Here is a 20747-nt window from a genome sequence, read left to right as displayed (position 1 = left end):
AACATAAGATGCAATGAGCGTTAAGGTACAAGGGGAAAAAAATCTCATCGAGGGATAACGACTTAATAAATGTGAAATTTCAATATTTTTTTAGAGGGAGAAAAAGTTAATTTAAAACTTTTTTCCAGTCATTTCACGTACTACGAAACGAAATAAGAAGCGGCGGAAGATTATTGCGGCCAAAGAGAAGTAGTGCGTGTGAACACGCGCATGAAGACTAGGTCAGTGTTAATTCTGCGTGAAAATATGCAGTCACTGAACGATATTTTGAACTGTATGCTTCTTTTATAATTCTCAGGTAATATAACATAAGAAGAAATTTTGGATTAAATATCTAATTACATTTGTATTACTATTATATTATATCATAGAGGAGAGCTAGAGGAAGCGAGCTATTTTCCTATTAAGCGCTCAATTGTGTGTGTGTGTGTTCCACAATAATTTTCATAATATACCGTATATTCGATTGTAAATAAACTTCGCGCGATTAAGGGGGTTCAAATCACCCTCTAGTTGGAAGTTTGCGCGTATACACAATGAGATAATAAAAATTCTCGATCAACAGAAAAGGTCGATTTTGATGTACTATGGTGCACATTTTCTTCAAGACTGGAAGTAATTGCTTGGGTGAAAATAGAGGTGATTTTACAACGATCATACAATTGTGTGTATCCTGATATAAATTTCTTAAAATCTATACGGTATATATATATATATATATATATATATATATATATATATATATATATATAGAGAGAGAGAGAGAGAGAGAGAGAGAGAGTTTGGGGTTAATGTTAGTCAAAGGAAAGGAAGTAAATTCATTACGTCTTAAAAAATAATAATAATTAAACCAAATTTATTATTGGAGTATATTATATAATGAGTTGGGTATCATTAAACGTTGATAAATGCTCTTCATTGTGTCTGTCCAATCACTTTATCAATTTCAAGTCTTATGCAACGTATTATGAACCCTAAATCAGTGTTTGAGAACTAAGGCTTGGGTGAACTAGCGTTGCCCAAGAGAGCCGTGAAATTATTGTTTCGCCTGGAAAACAAGGCGAAAATTGATTATCGATTCCAGAAATTTCTTGTCTCGTGGGCAAATACTATTCGGACACTATGGGTAAAATTCTTATATAAGTATTCTTGTTTCTCTTCGTTTTTTCCCACTTATATGGGGTCGACGTTTCTGATGAGCTTTCTTTATAAGTCTTGTTCCGGCATTCTTTCTCTGTTAGACCCTTTTTTCCCTTAAGTAATTCTTAAACATATCAATTTATTTCATTCTTGGTCTTCCTATCCATATGCATTCCTACCATTCTTGTCACCGCATAATCGTTTGTTCTTCTCATTAATGATTGTTCCTCTTATTCTCTCTCTTTCCTCACTCTTATCTCTTCTTGTTATCCAAAATATCCAAAACAGGACTCTGATTTCGCTAACATTCAATCTTTTTAGCTGTTCTTTCTTTAGCTGTTCTTTCTTTCTTTAAAGTTTTTACTCGCTTGGCTTAACTCTTTTTGTAAATCACTCGTTTATTCCTTACTGTAATTCTGCGGCCAAGCAGAATCACGATAAGAATTTCTAAGTGTTTAATTACATTTATTTTTTATTTATTTAATTATTAGGGCCACCAACTACCTCGAATATCATATTTATGGAATTATTCAAGGTCTTTGTTATACAGGCAAGCGATACCGTAGGTATGATTTTTAACGATATTTTTGCCTACAATTTACCAGCTTTTTACTAAACTTAGCGTCTGTTTTCTTTGATACTTTCGAATAGGACTATTGGTTGCAGTTGAAATAAGTTAGAAACAGGATAGGAATTCCCCTGAACTTTACGAAAATCTCTATGTATTTTGGTGACATAAAATTGTTTAGATTATTTAATAAGATTCAAATTAGTTACCACAAAAATGAGGGCTAATTCGAAGCAGACTGGAAGAGACAAAATAGTTTGACCATAAATTGTACAATTTGCACTCTTAATTTTGAACTATAGTTTTGATTTGATTTTAGCGTCATTTTCAGCAACAAGGCTTATCAGACGTGAACTTATATCTTAACGTAGGATCCGAATCTTGTGAGCTTCCACCGGGAATCAAACCCGGGTCTCCCATGTCAAAGGCGTGCACGCTAAGCGCTTAGCTACGAGGGAGTTCAACTGTACAGTTTGCAACAAAAGTTAATATCATAGAATACAGGTATTTTATATTCAGTTTTTGCTGTTTCTAAAGTACGCTTTCACTGTAATGCATACGGTAGGAAAATGAACTTTAAGAAATGCTTTGCTGTATGTAATACTTTCCAGGATACAAAACTTAGAAATTCGGAGAGGGAGAGAATACAAGAATTTTTTACACGCTCACTCACTCAGTTTGTGGCCTATGAAACTCGAAAGCCCAATACTGCATGCATAGAAGCTGTCCATTAACTTCTTGTCATACTACTTCTACTTTGTATAAAACAATGTTTAGCACCGTTAAAGAACTATCAAATATTCTAATATCTATCATTGTAACTTTAATAAAATAATAATTAAAAGAACAGCGATATTTTTCTACTTGTTCAATTAAACGACCTGAGTATGTCTTATAGTAACAGGAGATAGACTGAAGCAGGAAGGGACAAAATAGAGATGTGCTGAAAATTCACTTAATCTTCAGAGATTAAAATATTCATTCAAACTGAAAATACAGATTTCTGACACAAATGCAGGGTGGACACAAAGTTACTTTCCCCAAAACAAGTGCTTCTTCACATATTGGAGAAAGCGGTTTCGTCCCCACCCTATCTTTATATAGCACCTTCATGTACTCTTCACAAGGAACAGTAAGCAGAGAGTGACACAGATGAGGTGTGTAAAGGGGAAGACAGTGCAAGCGAGAGACCGAAAGATATAGAGAGGAAAGATAATATGTGATAAATTTGATATAAACTGTGCGTTCACACTCCAGCAACCATACATATTGATAAAGATAATTGAAATTAGAAAGAAACATGGATAGAGATGAAAAGAACGAGGAGAATGAAATCGAAATATGACGAAAATAACAAACGAAATAAAGAAGTTCCATTGCATTTGCGAGTAATCTTTGTAAGTACTACTGTTGGTAGATATACTTGATATGTTTCTTGTTTCCCTACAATACTTCCGGCTGAAGAATTCTAGAGACCTGCGGAATAGATTTTTATTTGATTTTGAATTTTACGTCGCGTGGTTTTGCCCTTTAGACCAGTGGTTCTCAAAGTGGGGTCCGTGGGACCTAACCAGGGGGTCCACGATGCCTAAAAATTGAAATGTGTCGTAATAAAATGGAACTCACAGCTGTTATGAAAGAAGTATTTTTAGGATTAAGAAATTGTAGCTGTGGGCAGTACGAGTACAAAACAATAACTATTCATCACTTTTAGTGCTCAAGGATTTCATTGATTCTTGAGGGGGCGCGGTGGCTCAGTGGTAGAGCGTTCACCTCTGGTGCTTGGGGTCCCGGGTTCGATCCCAGCCTCCGCCAAGTGAACCTTGTGGTGGACAAACACCGTGCTCGTGGGTTTTCTCGGGGTTCTCCCGTTTCCTCCCACTTTCTTCATTCCACCATTTCATTCATCTCTCATAATCACCGTCTCCTTTAGCCTAACCGGCATAACCGTGGGACGTAAAACTCAAAGATTTCATTTCATTTCATTTTTTCATTGATTCTTCAGGCAAAACGCTTTCTGCTGAAATGTACAAAACGCTTGTAGAACTCTTGAAAGCATTCACTGCAAGTTTACGAGAATATTTCCGTGTCCCACAATCTGGTATTAGTTTGATTGAAAATCCTTTCACTAATGCAGAAATCCATGACATACCAGGTATGAATCTCTCTAACACAGAACAAGAACAGTTACTGGAACTATCCTGCGATACTTCATGGAAAAGCGTTTTCAAAGAAAATGAACTCTGTAGCTTTTGGTTGTGTGTGCGCTGTGAATATCAAGAGTTATCTAAAAAGGCACTACAACATTTGATGCCTTTCCCTACCATTTAGTTGTGTGAACAGATATTTTCTGCTCTTTACAGTATTAAAACCTTAAAGCGAAATCGTTTTAATGTGTAGTCCGACCTGAGATTGATGATGACAATACTTATTCCAGATTTCAAAGCAATTATGGCGAAACACAAAGAATTCATTCCTCAGATTAGTGACCCCACATTTGAGAACATTGTTTATCCATCACTGTATTTTCAATTGAAATTTCGTTCATAGGAAACAATCATGTATTTTTAGAATAAATCACTTATTGAATTATTTTTCTTGATCTTTTTCTTGTTAGTGGTAATTCTAATTAGTATTTTTAAATATCATGTGAAATTTCAGATAGCATTGCATGGGGTCCGCAGATCACTTTCCGAATGAACAGGAGGTCCGCGTTATCAGGAAGTTTGAGAACCAGGCTAAAGAAAACGGCGAATAATGAATGACGATAATGAAATGAATGAACAAAGACAATACATGACACCCTTGCCCTGAGCGGGATATGAACCCACGAGAGGCAGGTTTTTAAGGTTGCCAGCCTTAGACCGATTGATCATGCCAGATGGCAACCTATTCGTGCGAAATAAGGCGTGAGAGACCCAGGTTCGATTTTCGGCGAGAGCTCATGAGGTTCGGATCCCACGTTAAGCTATAGGTCCACGTTTCGTATAGCCTCGCTGCTAAAAGGGAGGCCAAACTGAAAATCAAATTAAATGAAATGGTACGAAATAAATCTGACGATCGTTTCTGAAATAAAGGTTTACAGATTTCAATAGCTATGTAATTGGTGCGGTTTGAACCAATGAAACTTTGGGGTGCAGTTTGAACCAACGAAACTTTGGTTATAAATCTACTATGCTTACCTCTAAGCTACTTCCACATCACACGCACAATTCCGAAGCCATTGTGTTTGTATACGAAGGAGAAGATAAACACAATTGGGAAAGAAAAAGGGTTGAATGAGAGAAAGAGGTACTCTGATATACTGATAGAGACATCATGATGCTCGTATTATAAATTGTCGTGCTGAAACAATGGAATGTTGTTATTTATTCTTATTGCACAGTATACTATTGAGATGTACAAATAATAACGTCCAAAATAAAATGTCGTCAATAATGTGATCTACTAAAATTCCAATGATAATTTCTTGGACAATTTTGCTGCGAGATCAATTTTTACATTAGACTCACTGCCAATTAATAACACTAATAACAACAACAAATTTGAAAAGAATTGGAAGGTAGTAGGTCATGACACAAATTTAAATGCATCATGCTAGCATTTGCCTGGTGAAATCTGGAAAACTGTTAGAATGTCAACTTGGATCTGAATTTGGCACCTTTTAACTTTGCTGAAATGAAGGAACGTTAATCACTAGATTATATCCACTTCTTTGTCTCATTACTATTATTATTATTATTATTATTATTATTATTAGTAGTAGTAGTAGTAGTAGTAGTAATAGTAATAGTACGAGAAGAAGGAAGAGTACTTCTACTACTTCTATGCTATTAATAGTATTTGCAGCGTACGGCTGTGGACTAACGAGGGAACCTATCCAAGTGTAACTCTGACTTCAAATCGAGACTATGGCCGTTGGACACCTTGCCCCAAAAGAACATAACACGAAAAGGGATACATCCTCGATCTCAACCGTTGCGAAGATATAAGCGTGAAAAGTTAGAAATTGAGCTCCTTACTATATATTACAAAATCAGATTCCGGATCAGATTTTTCGGAAACGGTAGGGAAAGGAAACTCAGCAAATACATATCAAATTAGTGTGGGGAGCCCAGCACCTTTTGAATGAAAAATTTGTGTCCTCGGGGCACTCGCAGGGTCCCAGGCGGGTTCCATCTCAAAATTTGCAAATGGAACTGGGAATCAAGTAGCATATTGTATGAAAGCTATTGTTAAATAAAAGAAGATTGAACAAATCTCAACTCTCTAGGATAACCTTGTGCAAAAGGGCAACTGGTCAAAATGTCAATGCAACCTACATCAGAAAATATATGGCCACGCTTTTAAATCCGTTAAATTGCGACAATAAAACAGAAAAACACGTTTAAAAGTGCAAGGTATTGAAGTAAAGCAAATTGCTGCAGTCTCTCACAGAGTCGCACAACGGACATTATCTAAGATAACTGTGACTTCGAATGACCAATGGATCATAGAATGACCATGACCATTGGATTTCGTGTCCTAAAAGAGAAAGGATACATTGTCAATCGCAACCATCTTTCTCAAGGGATATCAGTTGATTTGAACGCGCACACACGCGTACCGTAGGCAAGTGTTTTGACAAGTAAATCACGCCGATAGCAACGTTCTTCTACAAACTTTTCCCTTTTCGTACGTTCACCATGTTTTTACTCATCTTCTACTCCACTATGCTTCTGTTTTTCTTTGTCACGTTTACAATTATCAAACTGGTTCCCAATTGTATATTTTCACGAAATATTATTCTTGACCATTTCCTATATCCCTAGACAACCACCCTCAGATATACTTTGTTTTTGCATCACTATTCACGTTTTCTCCACCACCTTATTCTTTAATGTGCCTCAAAGTTTCAAGGTCAATCCTTTTCGTCTTTACCATCATGTTTCTCGTTCAGCACCTCCCCCGACAGAAATTTTCTGGTGCACTCTGCAAATTTGGGGTCCCGATTCGCGAAGCATATACCGCTGCTTTTTGAACTTCTTACCCTCCACGACGGTTGCGATTGCCAATGTATCCTTTCTCTTGTAGGACACGAAATCCAATGGTTATGGTCATTCTATGATCCATTGGTCATTCGAAGTCACACTTATACTTAGATAAGGTCCGTTGTGCGACTCTGTGAAAGACTGCAGCAATTTGCTTTACTTCAATACCTTGCAAGTCTTCAAAATTTAGAAAGATTGCTGGATCCTTATCCCAACACTATTCACGAACTGATAAATCGCAACTTTTTAAAAAATGTAATAAATTTAGAGAACATCAGCCATGGCAACAATTCCAAAGTGCTAGTTGAAATCTTAAAACACGCGGTGAAATTTAGGAATGTTGTCAATTTGAAACCCAAGTAACATTTTCGTTGTCAAACGGTGTGCCAACCGTTGTCTATTCGTAGGCATCCTTGGCAAAGCTACTATCAAAATGCCAATGCAAATTCGACAATCCATCAACCATTGATGACAACAAGCGAAAACAAAACAGTGGTTCAACGTAGGTGCATCGTTGTTTCGGCAATACATCGAAAGACGATGTTCTATTTTGTTGTCACAATGTTGGCGTTCCGTAGGATAACGATCGTTGGCCAACTGTTTTTTTTTTTCACGTTGGTGTTCTGTTGGCATTCCTTTGGCCCAACCACACCATAGTTGGTAGATTGTAGGATAACGGTCGTTGGCTGTGATTTTCTCATTGGTATTTTGTTGGAATTTCGTTGGCCCAACTCCTCCATGGTTGGCACACTGTCGTCCATTGGTTGGTTGGCGAACTGTACACAATCTTTTGTTGGCCCAACCTTGCAAATAATTGTTGGCATAACGATGTGCAGTACCGCCAAAATCACCGTTGGGTAACGAACTATGGTCGGTTGGCCCAACCATTTGCCAACCCAAAATGCTACTTGGGAAGATTGAATAATGGACGTCTGGTGCACATTAGAAGCAGTCTTAAATCTATACTGGTTACCTATAGAACAAAAATAAGCATACAATTGGCTTTTTGGGAAAATTTACTATTAAAATGAGGTGTCACATACTATGGTTTTCATTTTTCAAACTTCACTTTAATTCAAAATTACGGATTTCAAAGTGACTGCCGTCAAGGATACACTACCCCCTAGGCATAATACGTATTACCGAAGCTTTTATCTACTTATCATTAATACGCGGGTTAGAAGCGAAGGTAAGGAACTTACGCACATAGTAAGTATAAACAATTAATATGCCTGTAACTTTTCCCCAAATGGATGTATCTTAAAACTAACTTCACCATTGTCTTCCTGATTAAATTCTAGCCCAAAATTATGTATCATATTGCCCAATTCTTATTTAAAAAACTTAACCTTAATTCAAAATGGCGGATTTCAAGATGGCTGCGGTGAAGGTCATACGTACCATACGACTTCCCCTAAGCTTTATACGTATCTACATGGTTGTTGTTTCATTAACACTCCGTTTACAAAGGGTAGTAAGGGACTTCTGCAGTAATCTCTATTAACCACATCACAAAAAAAATTCTGTGATCACAAGTAATGAATACATGTCCCCTATCAGAAAAAAAATTGAAATCGGAGCCGGACAATTGGGTGATGTCCCTTGTTAGTTAAATATTACTTATTAAACCATATACAAATATGTATAAAGTACATAAATACTTAAATTCACATTAGCAACAAATAAATATTATGACCAGCCATGAGTAAAACATTTAAGATTTGTTGATTCAGTTAGTTTGTCAGCGACGCAACCAGGCTAGTTGTCACCCGAGGTAAGAACTCGTCTTAGCGCCCCCTTCCTGACCAACCAAACTAAAAGCGCTCACCGGCTAACCCTGATATTGGCGTCACACAGTATACCATTTTTTCTTCAAGTGGTAAAGCTTGATTTCAAAATTGCAGTACATAATTTAATTTTTTAGTACAAGATAAAACACTAAACTAATTAGTATTTGATTGTCAAGTAATCTGAGAGTAGCATGCTTGACATAGTTATTGTGATAAGACTATAAGACTGCAAAACACAATGATTTTGGAATTATATCGAATGTACATATTTGTAGAATGAATCAATAGTCTGTTGCTTTAGAATATATTTCATTATGACAGTCAAACTGTTACCTCGACTATTATACTCAGACATTTTGCAAATCTCTTAAATCGATGTAAGTTAAATGAAAACACAAAAAGCTGGAACTAAAATTTAACTTTGCGGGCTCTTTTGACTGCAAAGGTTTTTATAATGTCCTCAAAAGATAGCTTTGAAGCTAACTTACGCTCTATGGATATGATCCTAAGGTTGGTGAGTTGTTGTTGTCCTGTAAAGTTTTTGATGTAATTTTTTTTAGCGATCTTTAGTTTGCTAAAACTCCTTTCCTTGTCGTAAAGTGAAAATAAATATTTGCCCAGTTTTGCGTCCCCATATCAGGGGCCTGGGGCACAAGTCCCGTTTGCCCTCCTTAGTTATGTCACTGTAATTTGTATGTTCTTATTCTATAAGTTTTAAACAATTTATTTCTCAAAATATTCTTTTGCATGTTGGTAGAGAGGTGATTCTTCAATACTCGTTATTCATAGCATAATAATAGAATCTTCGCATCTCGAAAGCCAAGAATTGTATTAAGATTATTATTTGCTTTCTGAGAGCTCATTGTTAGTTTGTACTTATGTTGCTATGAATTAAATATGTTAATTTCGTATTTGCCATTTGATACATGCTAATTCAACTGTTACATTGAAGTGATTTTGAGATATCTTAAACACAGATTAATGGTTGCTAAGAATTATTTAATGTTTTGTATTGTTTGATTAATTCTATTCTGAGAAAAGAAATTCTTGACTACTTATTATCAAAGCATATTGAAATCCAATCTTCCCAGTTCTTTTCAGTTTAAAATGAAAGAGCAATGTTGCAATGGGAATTTACGCCATCAACTAATGAAGTTACTGTTTCGTGTTACCTTAGTATTATCTATTGTTACATTATGCAGTTGTACATCGTAATGGAAGGCTCCGTCATACGTGCCAACTAAGAATAAACAATGCGTTCATTAAAATACGTGTGCATGATGGTTGATAATTAGATATTCATAAATGGAGAACATGTAACAATAGCAGGAAAGAGATAGTGTGTCAGTGTGTGCGTTGAGTAATACAGTACTGTTCCAGACAGGAATTGTACACATTGTATTTGGTACCTGGGTTGCAATTTCACTCCTTATATACATCCAAATTTGCATGTTAGAACAGCGGACAGAAAATATTAATGAAATGCCTCAGGTTGTTCACATCAGTGATTTACACATAGGTATTGATAGTATTAATTCTACATTCAAATATTTATATTAACACATTATTTCTTGTGTATGTATATATAAAAATATATATTTCCAAATGTTAAATGTTACTCTTTATAAGTAGAATCGAGATTACTGTTAGCAGCATGTGCGCAACCGTTAGAAACAAATAAAAACAATAGATGCAACTTGCTAATTAATATATATTTTCTAGAAGAATAATTTTATTCTTCTATATATATATATATATATATATATATATATATATATATATATATATATATATATATATATATATATTCTTTTAAAAATAAAATACATTAATAAGTAAAAAATGTTTTCTAGAAGAATAAAATTATTATTAGCAATGAATGACATACCTTTTGGTGCCATAAATATTCGTTTTCCGCTAAAAATGGGAATGTGAGTGTACCCTCAAGTATGTAACTTTTCTACTCGATGTGATCTCACGATTGATAATCTATATATGTTCCATTTTTGACAACATTATAGGGAAACAAAACTTTAGGAGTTAATCATAATTTTAGGATATCACATTAATTATATCATGTATTGTCATCTTGTTAGTGTCTTCGTAATGATAAGTTCGATGAGGAGTATACTTTAGTATATATCAGTTTTATCTTAATACGTGGTATGGTTATCGCTTAGCAGCAATTTTTGAGTTTATAAAAAAAATTGTCTTGAATTTTTTCGAATACTATGCATAGGGATTTACACATATACTTATGATTTTGTTCATCTTAATCAGACCTCTTGATTAGGGTATATCTGGGGCTGAGAGTCATGAAAGATTAATTTCACAGAAGAAGCGAAAAAGTGTTTGCAAGACGATATTTTGTTGAATTGGGTGTATTGTTTATTGACGGAAAAAAATGTTCACTTCCTGCGTTCCACTTGTTCACATCTCAAAACGTTCCTAGTGTCCCTTGTACTAATGTAAGTAAAGAAAAATATAATAACTCAATTTCGGCCCAAAAGTGACTTGGCATAGTTAACCTCTCATCCCAAAATATATCACCTATTTTTTTTCGCTATACGCTAATAATAATATTTCAGAATTATTCACTATATATATATCAATTACACACTATTATTCGAAATGTTAAATCATTTTGCTTTTCTTGTATATTATAGTATATTTTCTACTATTTTTTAATTGTTTAGAATAAGTTTCACACAAAATAAACATTATTATCATGATTTAAAAAATGCATTTATTAGTGTCGTTAAGAAACAGTTAAGTGCATTACTCTAAGTATGCTTTCGGTGTATATAAAATGGATTCGACATTAATGTGGGACACTTTCAATCATATTTACCTAAAAAAAATAACTTTATGAGGTCACAATCGGGATGATATAGGAATTATAATTAAATACATTGTCTAAGGTATTTAAGTGTAGACCTTCAGCATTTACGTATTCCTACAGTCTAGTTTCTACACTCAAGCATACTTTAGCACAGAGATTTTTATTATTATTAATTTCTTGGCACCCTTCTCTTATGAAATTAGTCATGTCATCTATAGTGTGTGGTTTCCTTAGAAATACTTTATCTTTGACAATACCTCAAAAGAAAAAGTCCGTTGGGGTGAGGTCTGGTGATCGTGGTGGATATTGAGCTGATCTTCAACGATCTATTCAACGATTGGGTGGGTACTTGGTTGTCAAGAAATTCGCGCCGCATTGTTACAACATAATGAGGACGACCTCCACCTTGCTGTAAGTCGTCATTATCATGTTGTTACCGTAACTGTGGCATATCAGTGTCCCGTAGCATGTTAAGATACAAGTCGTGGGTAACAGTTCTATTAAAAACGATAGGCTCATGACCCCTTATTAGTCTACTTGATGGACGTGTATCAAATTCCCGTCGAATCTCTTCATCATTCTCTGTCTTCTATTATTGTTTAATTATCCACTTCCGTTGGTCGATGGTTAAATTACCAGCATTATCATTATCTGAATTATCTGAAAAATAATAAAAAATAATAAACTGAATACGCTTCTTTTGCAGCTAGATTAAGAAAAGAAAATATGTATTGTATTTTTTATTTTCTTAAATAACTGAAGGCTACTAAGATTTTACATTTATATTTAGTACATATGTATAAGCTATTACCTTTTGTAAAATCTTCACTTATTAAATTGAATAATCTATTATTTCTGTAATCTGTATCTGTTTGAGATTCTCAGCTATAGTGTATGATACACAATTCCATCGAATTATATTATTATTATTATTATTATTATTATTATTATTATTATTATTATTATTATTATTATTATTTTACTAATGTTAAGTCTAACATAAGAGGACCAAAAGAGCACATGTTGAGGATTACAATTTGAAAAATACTTTTCAAGTTCATTCGTTTAGCAGAGCAAGGCAAGATCACTAGACCAGTAAAGCAGAAATAATTTAGTTTCTTTTCCTTATGATTATTACAAAATATTAATATCAAAAACAGGAAATCAGAGAACTGGAGTGAAGGGACAAATTGAGAATTAAAATTAAGGATGCTATCTATAAACAACTGAGTAATAATAACTACAATATTTGCACACGTCAATTTCTATTCCTTCGGTGTAAAATTATTGATATCTTACAGTTAAAAAGCCTGACTTTTAGATGTAGTTCTAGCAACAAATCTATGTAGAAAAGTACTCACCAATAAAAATAGATATTTGTTACTATATCTATAATGTATTTAGAAAATAGTTTTGAATATGTAATTCATACTGTTCTTCTATATCTTTATAGCCGAGGCCGCACGAAGCTGGAGGCAAATACGGCTTAGGAGTTTTGGCTCGCAAATACAAGAGAAACACTTCAGTAACCATCCGTGTGGAATTGACAGCGAATCATCGGGGATACTTTGAGTTCCGATTGTGTCCCAACAATAATCCTAAACGTGTAGCAACACAAGCATGCTTGGATTTGTACCAATTAGAACGGGCAGATAACAAAGGACATCGTTATTACCCTTCAGAAGGTAATAAAGTCTTTGAAATGAAGTACCGACTGCCAAAAGATTTGACGTGTTCACAGTGTGTCCTTCAGTGGCGTTACATTGCTGGGAACAATTGGGGAATGTGCCCTAATGGAACGGGTATGGTAGGATGTGGACCTCAAGAAGAGTTTCGCGCATGTGCTGATGTTACCATTGTCGACGAATCAGGTTTCTCTGATGAGACCGAGTTTATCGACGAGACATCAAACGAAATTCCCGACGAGACTTTCAACAAAGAGGAAAAGATTCAGGAGGAGGAGTCCGAAGTGTTCTACTACCTTGGTCTCATCATTGCAACATGTGCCTTGGTGTTTGCGGCTATTGTTTTTGCACTTATTTACTTGTACTATTATTATGCAAAAGAAGCTATCAAAGGAATTTTAAAGCATTCGAACAACAAAGAAGAGGACAAACAACCTCCACCAATTCCTCCCCTCAGAACCAAGAAACAACTAACTCCTCCCGCCGCACCGATCAGCGCTACATCGATATCGAGCCCTACATCTGTAACAGTGAATGGTGTAGCTATAACAGTTTAGGATTTCACGTTTCTCATGTACTTTGACAAACTATGTTGTCTCTGGTAGAATATTTGTGTGTATGTATGTGGTGTACGTGAGGTATCTTAATGTGTGTGCCATTTCATATGGGTTGTACTGTACAAATATGAAAGCAGATCTAAATGCTATTTTCTTTTTAATATGAAAAACTTAAATATGCACCGAGTACTGTTATGTTCCTGTGATTATCCGTGGTGTTAGCTATTTGAGTTTAAAAATAAATGGAATGTGAAAATATGTAAATATAATGACTTTTGTCCATATCCAAGGATTTTATCTACAACATGTATGAGACATATTATTTTTCCCACCTCTCATTAATGTTAAGGTGAATATGAAGGTAGTGAGTTTCCAACATTTGTAAAAAGACCATTGTTCCTAGGAAAGTACGTACTATTATATTGCTTTGATTCGTCATGGCACTACAGGGATATAGTTGTATACTGTGTTTATTTTATGTTACATTTGTGTTAAGGTATAAGATCTGTCATTTTCATTCTGTGACATGTATTACTTGGTATTTATAGCGAGAATTGTTATTTATATGTCATAAATGTGTATACTCTTGTCATACTGTGATCAATCGTAATATTTAAAAATATTTTTTATTAACTCTAGATACAGTGCACTAGCACATACATACTTATGAATTAAGTTAAGTTCATGAAGTTTAATCACGGATACAGTTCATCAAGATCATTTAAGTCATGTAGCTATATGTACGGCTACTATTGGGGCACGAAATACATCAATATACAAGATAGTTGAGATGAACTTCTTATTGGAAATTGCTAGTGACTACCAATCTCTGTCACTTTCAATGAAATAAGTTGTGGTGGGTATAGTAGAATAAGACATTATATGAAATGTTAAATTTCCTCATAGACACCAGGTGCCCCTCGCTCGTTCCTTTATTCATCTTCTGCAGGACGCTGGTGCTATACTGATCTATCTAATCTGATCCTCCAGTTGATACAGCGTTTGTAGATTAGTGGATTACTTCAAACCACACATGAAGTTATATGGCGTGAGGCAATGAGTCCTTGCTTGTCATTCTTGTGGACCATGATAAATGTCCCGAAATTTGATTATCGAACCATTTGCAAAACTTGAGGAGTGGCACCATCTTACATACAAATGTTGATAATGCATACAAATGCTCCACCATAATAATTCTAACAGATAATAGAGAATCTCTTACAGAAAAATAACAAATAGCATGAGTTTTATCTTTAGGAGAAAAATGCAAATTTCAATCGATGTACTTTTATAGTAGCAACACTTTTTTCATAAGTACTTAACATACTTTGATGCAACTACCGCAATGTCTGGATTATGAGAAAAGATTTAAGATTAAAATGCAAGTCATGTATTACAAGCGGTACTTTGTCTAATTTGCGTGTGTCTATAGTTTAAAAATACATAATATTAGATATCTATGTATTAACAATCAACAACTAGAAGCCATTTACTTACAGGAACTACTCATTAATCAAAACAATTTTAATTTGCATTTAATTTGAACGCGTATTAAATGAATTCCTTAAGAGTATATTGAGCTTCATCGTGGCTAAGTGGTTAGCATTTGGCGCGGGAGACAAGGGTTCGAACCTTACGTTAACCTATAGGTCTACGTCCCATATAGTCTCGCTGCTGAAAGAGACGCTAAAATCAAATCAACAGCTAATACTTCAGGATATTGACTATTGAGTACCAGTACCATCTTTGCTTTGACCCTTGATATATATATACGGAAGTAGTATTCTCTTTTCTTTAAAATGAACTGGATTTTTAATAGTTAGATTTTACTGATTTCTTCAGTTCTGGTTAAATGTCTCTAGCTTTGTTAAGGTGCATTTTTATTATACGAACTTAATATTATTTAAATTAAATATGATTTATAAATATTTAAAGTTGTAGAATTTAAATTTCACAAATCAGGGAACATTTAAAGAGATCTGAAGATGAAATCAGTAATCTCAAACCATGAAAAACCCAGTTAATTTAGAAGAAAGAGAATAATATTTCCTTATGTAAAGCAATGAACTAAAGTAAAGGTAATGCACGTACTTAACATCTTAAGTAATTACTTAGTCTTACAATTTTCCTACTTAAACTTTCATTGTATTAAGTGTAATGCAGTTATCTCACAAACTTGAAATATGTTTTACTCATGCTAGAAACTACGGGGGGGGAAATAAGACATTTGTTGTCTTAATATTGTATGCGCTAAATTGACACAATTTTAACGTAAGTCGTATTAAGTTTGCTGTGTGCGTTATGACATGAGAACAAATTTCAGGTGTCATACTAATATTCTGTTACATTTAATACTACATGTGCTTCTAATTATGTATGCCAAAAAAAATCCCAATTACGGTACTTTTCCAAACAATATTCACTAGTAAGTAATTTGTTTCTCACGTCGTACCATTTGTGATCATATGTATAGTAATGTTGGAAACCTTTATTGTGAATATCCGCTTAATACAAATTGTACATATTTATTTTTAGTAGTTTATTATACAAGAGGTGAAACTTGATATTACTTTCTTCTAATTCTCTCTGTCAACTTACAAATATCTTTCTTAGTGATCATTAATCCAGTTAAGTGTATGTGTATACGTTAGTAAATAAAATGAAGTATTCCAAAAAATTGTTATTATAGGTAAGTGGAAATGGTATATCTACGTATATGTATCTTTATGGTAAAATTTTACTTAAGAATCTTTTGAAAGTAGTGTGTGATTTCCAAAGAGTAGAGGCAAGGAAGAGGCAATTTCATTATATATAAACACTTTTATGATAAAATAATGAATAATTAATTAATATGAACATTAAATATAAAAAGTAAACTATGATATTAAACTAGGCATAAAAATAGTTTTCAGCTAGATGTAAAAATACATTCTCGAACGATGGTATAACTGAATTCTTTTTTTTTTTTTTTTAAGTAATATATTGAGAAGATCAAATTAGCTGGTACTAGTCCTGCAAATGGTTTAACTGATTATTTCGTACTGGATTTTGCACTGGGGTATTCTCTAATAGTTCAGGTTATAGTTTAATGTCTTGTCTATAAAATTATTGACATTATTCTAATGAAAAAGTCAAGAGGTCCGATTCAATTTCTCTTATACTAAAACCAGGTTAATTATACACCAATACAAATTTGTTTGTTTTTACATATGTTGCTATACCTTCTGTGTGATATATATATATACATAAGATACATAAATATATAGAATATATATTGAAAGAGAGAGAAATAAAGAGACTGGAGGGAGAAATCTTAGAAGTTAAAACTTTCGTAAATATATGAGTTACGAAAAGCAAAAGTACCAATCTCTCTTTAAATTGCCTTTTTTTCCTTCCATTTGCTCATAATCAAGACTTAAAGTGGTCCAATAGACTGTTAAGTATAGTTAAATTACATCATGTGAGAGTATTTTTTTAAATATATTTTTCTGCTTTGTGAAATAAGCAAGTTGTATGAAAGGAACTTGTATATTATTTAAAATTTCATGAATAAATTTAGAGAAATTTCACATTGATTTTATCTCATTTGAACCCAAAATATAAACTATAATTCAATACAGAAGTTCCACTATCTATAAAACTCACTTGTAAGGTACTAGAAATCGGTAACAACATTGGCGTACGCAAGTGGGTTCGCGGTTTTAACCTCCTTGCCCTTGAATAAAATATTATGCAAATAAACCTTTGTCACAGTAAGATACATATACAAACATATGGAATTATATGAACTTGGGAGCTTGAACTTTCGTCCCTTGACAAACTTCTGAATACGCCATTGTGTGACAAACATTTGACATACTGTATTGCCTCCAAAATCCGAACGCTTCAGAACTCGAACAACTTGGAATTCGAACGAAAAATTCGAGCAAATGTTGCCCCGGAATTCGAACCTTGCTTTTGAATCCAAACAGGCGCGTCATTTGGGGAGAGTGTCCCCTCTGGGTTTGAAAAGTCCATACTTCTTAATCGATTGTATACTACCTAGGTAAAAACGTGAAAGTCTTATGTTGGTGGAGCACTCACCTTGGCAAAATCTGAAACAACGCTATTGATCCAAACACTCAGAACGTTGTTTGTACGTGTTTGTTCATCTTCTGGGTGGTAGAGCTACCTAGTCATTTTGTAGTATATATATTCAATTGAATTTTTCTTCACATATTATTATCATTACACTATTTTTAATATTTTATCTATATTACTTGATAATATTTTACCTTAAAATCCAGATTATTTACATTTAAAATCGTTTTGAAAATTCGAGTTTGTAGGGCCCAGGAGGATTAATCCAATTCCGGTTTAACCCAATTATTTTAAATGAATATATATAAGCAAATTATAAGCACGAAATAATTTGACGCCATTTACGAGGAAACTGTCTTTGAAACATGAAGTGCATTTCCCTTAGTGTAGTATAGAAGTGTGTACTGCAACCAGGGCCGTTTTCAACCTCCCGGCGCCCTAGGCACTTCAAATTGTTACACCCCACTATTTCCAGAGCACCCCCTCCTTCAGCTATTACCGTGCCAGTTTTGGTTTGGGAGGGATTTTCCGTTAACTCTCTTACTCTTTTCCCTTTCTTTGTTTTTGCTCTTTGAAGTCTTCCCATTATCCATCACCTACGGACCCGCCGTGTCTCAGACTGGCAACCGGCAGCCATAAGGAAAGGATGATAATTGCTGCTAAATAAGCAAGTGACAAGATAATTCCATACGTGTACAGGTGATTGGAATTTATTGGGTTCACTTTTAATAATAATACATTGAACTCATCAAAAGTGTATTATAATTGTTGTTCATCATGTTGATGTTCAGTTTATCATATTGAGTGCCAAGCTAGTAGTTTTGAATGGACGGAGGTTGCATTTATAGGTTTCTCGTAAATTATTATAATTAAAAGGTGCACAAGGAATAATTTCCACAGTCTTGGCTTTTGTCTGCTAGCAAAAAAAAAAAAAAAAAAAAAAAAAAAAAAAAAAAAAAAAAAAAAAAAACGTATTTTTGCCAATATTACTACAGTTAATAGTTTGTTTTCACCCCACCACCCCAGTTATCCTCAGGCAACTGTCCCTAAGTATTCTTATTTATCAAATAAGATAAATCTCTATTTTCAATTAATAAAAGTAAAATTATATGTATCATATTTACATTAGCCTTCGAGACCTAGTTTGTTTGTAACCAGGTAGCTCAAATAGAACGGAAATGACGTTTTCTGCACCAGCGTATTTTAATTCTTTCTCTTTTTTTTTTCGTCCTCCAATTTTTGGCACTTGCAAATCTTTTGCGCCCTAGGCACGTGCCTAGCGAGCCAAAGCGGAAAAGCGGCCCTGACTACAACTACAGAGGATGATTGAGTTGTATTGAACCGAATTCACCACGCATGCGCAATTCATTGTCGTGAGATTGCCACAAGGCAAGCAACAGTATCATGTTAATCACGCAGTAGAGCAGTGTGACCGACGGTAGTCTGATGCTGCCGAAACTCAACAGATTCTGGGAGTGGTTCGTTGTGGTCCTTTCCGATACTAAGTTCAGGGCATCGTGCATCGTAGCAATGTGTGATTTTCGTATAGGTTGTGCCACTGTGAATCATATTATACCAAAATATACTGTACAGTCCTAGGCCCATCACACCGACGCAAGCAGGTGGAAACTGATCTGTGAGAAGAATCAAGCTGGTATTGTGTGTGATTTGGCGCAAGCCCTGGCGACCTCCGGGAATGCCCCATACAGTGTGCGATTGCCAGCAAATACCGCATATCGCAGGTGACAATCAACCACTCTATTCAAAGGGATTTACTCCTTACGGTTATTCGCAATAGCTGTCTGAAACCGTGTCATGTGCCTAAGCGAAAAAAAAAGAACTGCAGGAATTCTATCTCTATATGGAACAGAAAACTGGAATTTCGGTGATTCCCTTCTCTGATACCCCTGTCAGAAATCCAAATGCCAGTCCAATGGACTATTGTACTCGGACTCCTCAACCGGCACCTGTCCCATCGTCGAGTCCGCACCGTCTCTGAACTGTGGAAAGCCTTTAAAGAGGAATGGGATGCAACATCTGTGATCCAGCTGCAACGCAGTCTGCTACAATGGAAACTCCGATGCCGGCCAATACTGAATAAAGGTATGCAGATCGAACACAGGCGGTAATGGAAACACCATTTCCTATGTTAGTGGCACATTCAAATTCGGCTCAAAGTAAGTGGATCAAACTCAAGTGAGACAAAAAGGAAGTTAAAAATTCAATCAACAGTAATTTACCAATTGACATTGACAAAGTTGTCCCCCCCCCCGACCAGCAAATGAGTGCAAGCGGCCAGTTTTGTAACTAAAATATAAACTTCAGTGTTATCAACCGGTTTACTTGTAATTAATCTAACACAGTTGTTATTGTCCTCGTTGTAATAAATCACTTTATGCATATGTTCAAGTTAAGACAAATATAGTTAAAGAACTTTGAAAGTTATTTGCAGAACATTTTAAGTCACCCCAAAAAAGTATACACATTCTCGATAATTATTTGATATTAGCTTGGGAAGAAACTGACCTCAGTGTTTTACAAAGAATCAGAATCTCCGTATTTGAATGCTACCTGACTGTAATTTGAGAAGAAAGTTTGTGTCAATCGATAAACATACATTTAAAACACACGCAATTATTGCATAGTTTGTTCGTCTTTAATCTTAACTTGATTTAAACTTACACTTACAAGATATCTCACAATTCTCTAAACCAGTGCTTTGTAACCTTTGCCTTACGATGACACCAAATTAGTACACATATGTTTACTACTTACACGACACCAGGCATCCACCCATAGACCTTTCTGTTAGGGTATCAAAGTCTAAAGATTTGAGAGGGTTTGGATAGGGTGGACGCCCCGTGAGTGTATCCCTGATGCAGATAAAGCACAAATATATTATTTTAAAAATTACGAAGTTTTGAGAGGGTTCGGATGCGGTGGAACTCCCTTTGTGTGCGCAACTGCACGACACTTCTTCATTAGTTTTTCCCCACGTATTAAACACTTCAGTATAGATCAGACACCCTTTATCAATACAGTACATGAAATACAT

General features: G+C 34.7%; 1 protein-coding gene across 1 annotated transcript in view; it reads left to right on the top strand.

Moving 5' to 3' along the window:
- Nucleotides 1-15824, top strand: part of LOC145693116 (uncharacterized) — a 137556-nt gene extending 121732 nt beyond the window's left edge. The window contains exon 4 of the mRNA XM_081768825.1: nucleotides 12824-15824. Within this exon, the coding sequence (XP_081624951.1) occupies nucleotides 12824-13612 (789 nt within the window). The 3' untranslated portion in view covers nucleotides 13613-15824. The remainder of the gene's footprint in view (nucleotides 1-12823) is intronic.
- The last annotated feature ends 4923 nt before the right edge of the window (nucleotides 15825-20747 follow it).

The sequence above is a fragment of the Thermobia domestica genome, chromosome 8 (assembly GCF_964235325.1).
Source record: "Thermobia domestica chromosome 8, izTheDome1.hap1.1, whole genome shotgun sequence".
NCBI lineage: Eukaryota > Metazoa > Arthropoda > Insecta > Zygentoma > Lepismatidae > Thermobia > Thermobia domestica.
Note: the sequence above shows the minus strand (reverse complement) of the source record. Positions and strands in the feature narration are given on the sequence as shown.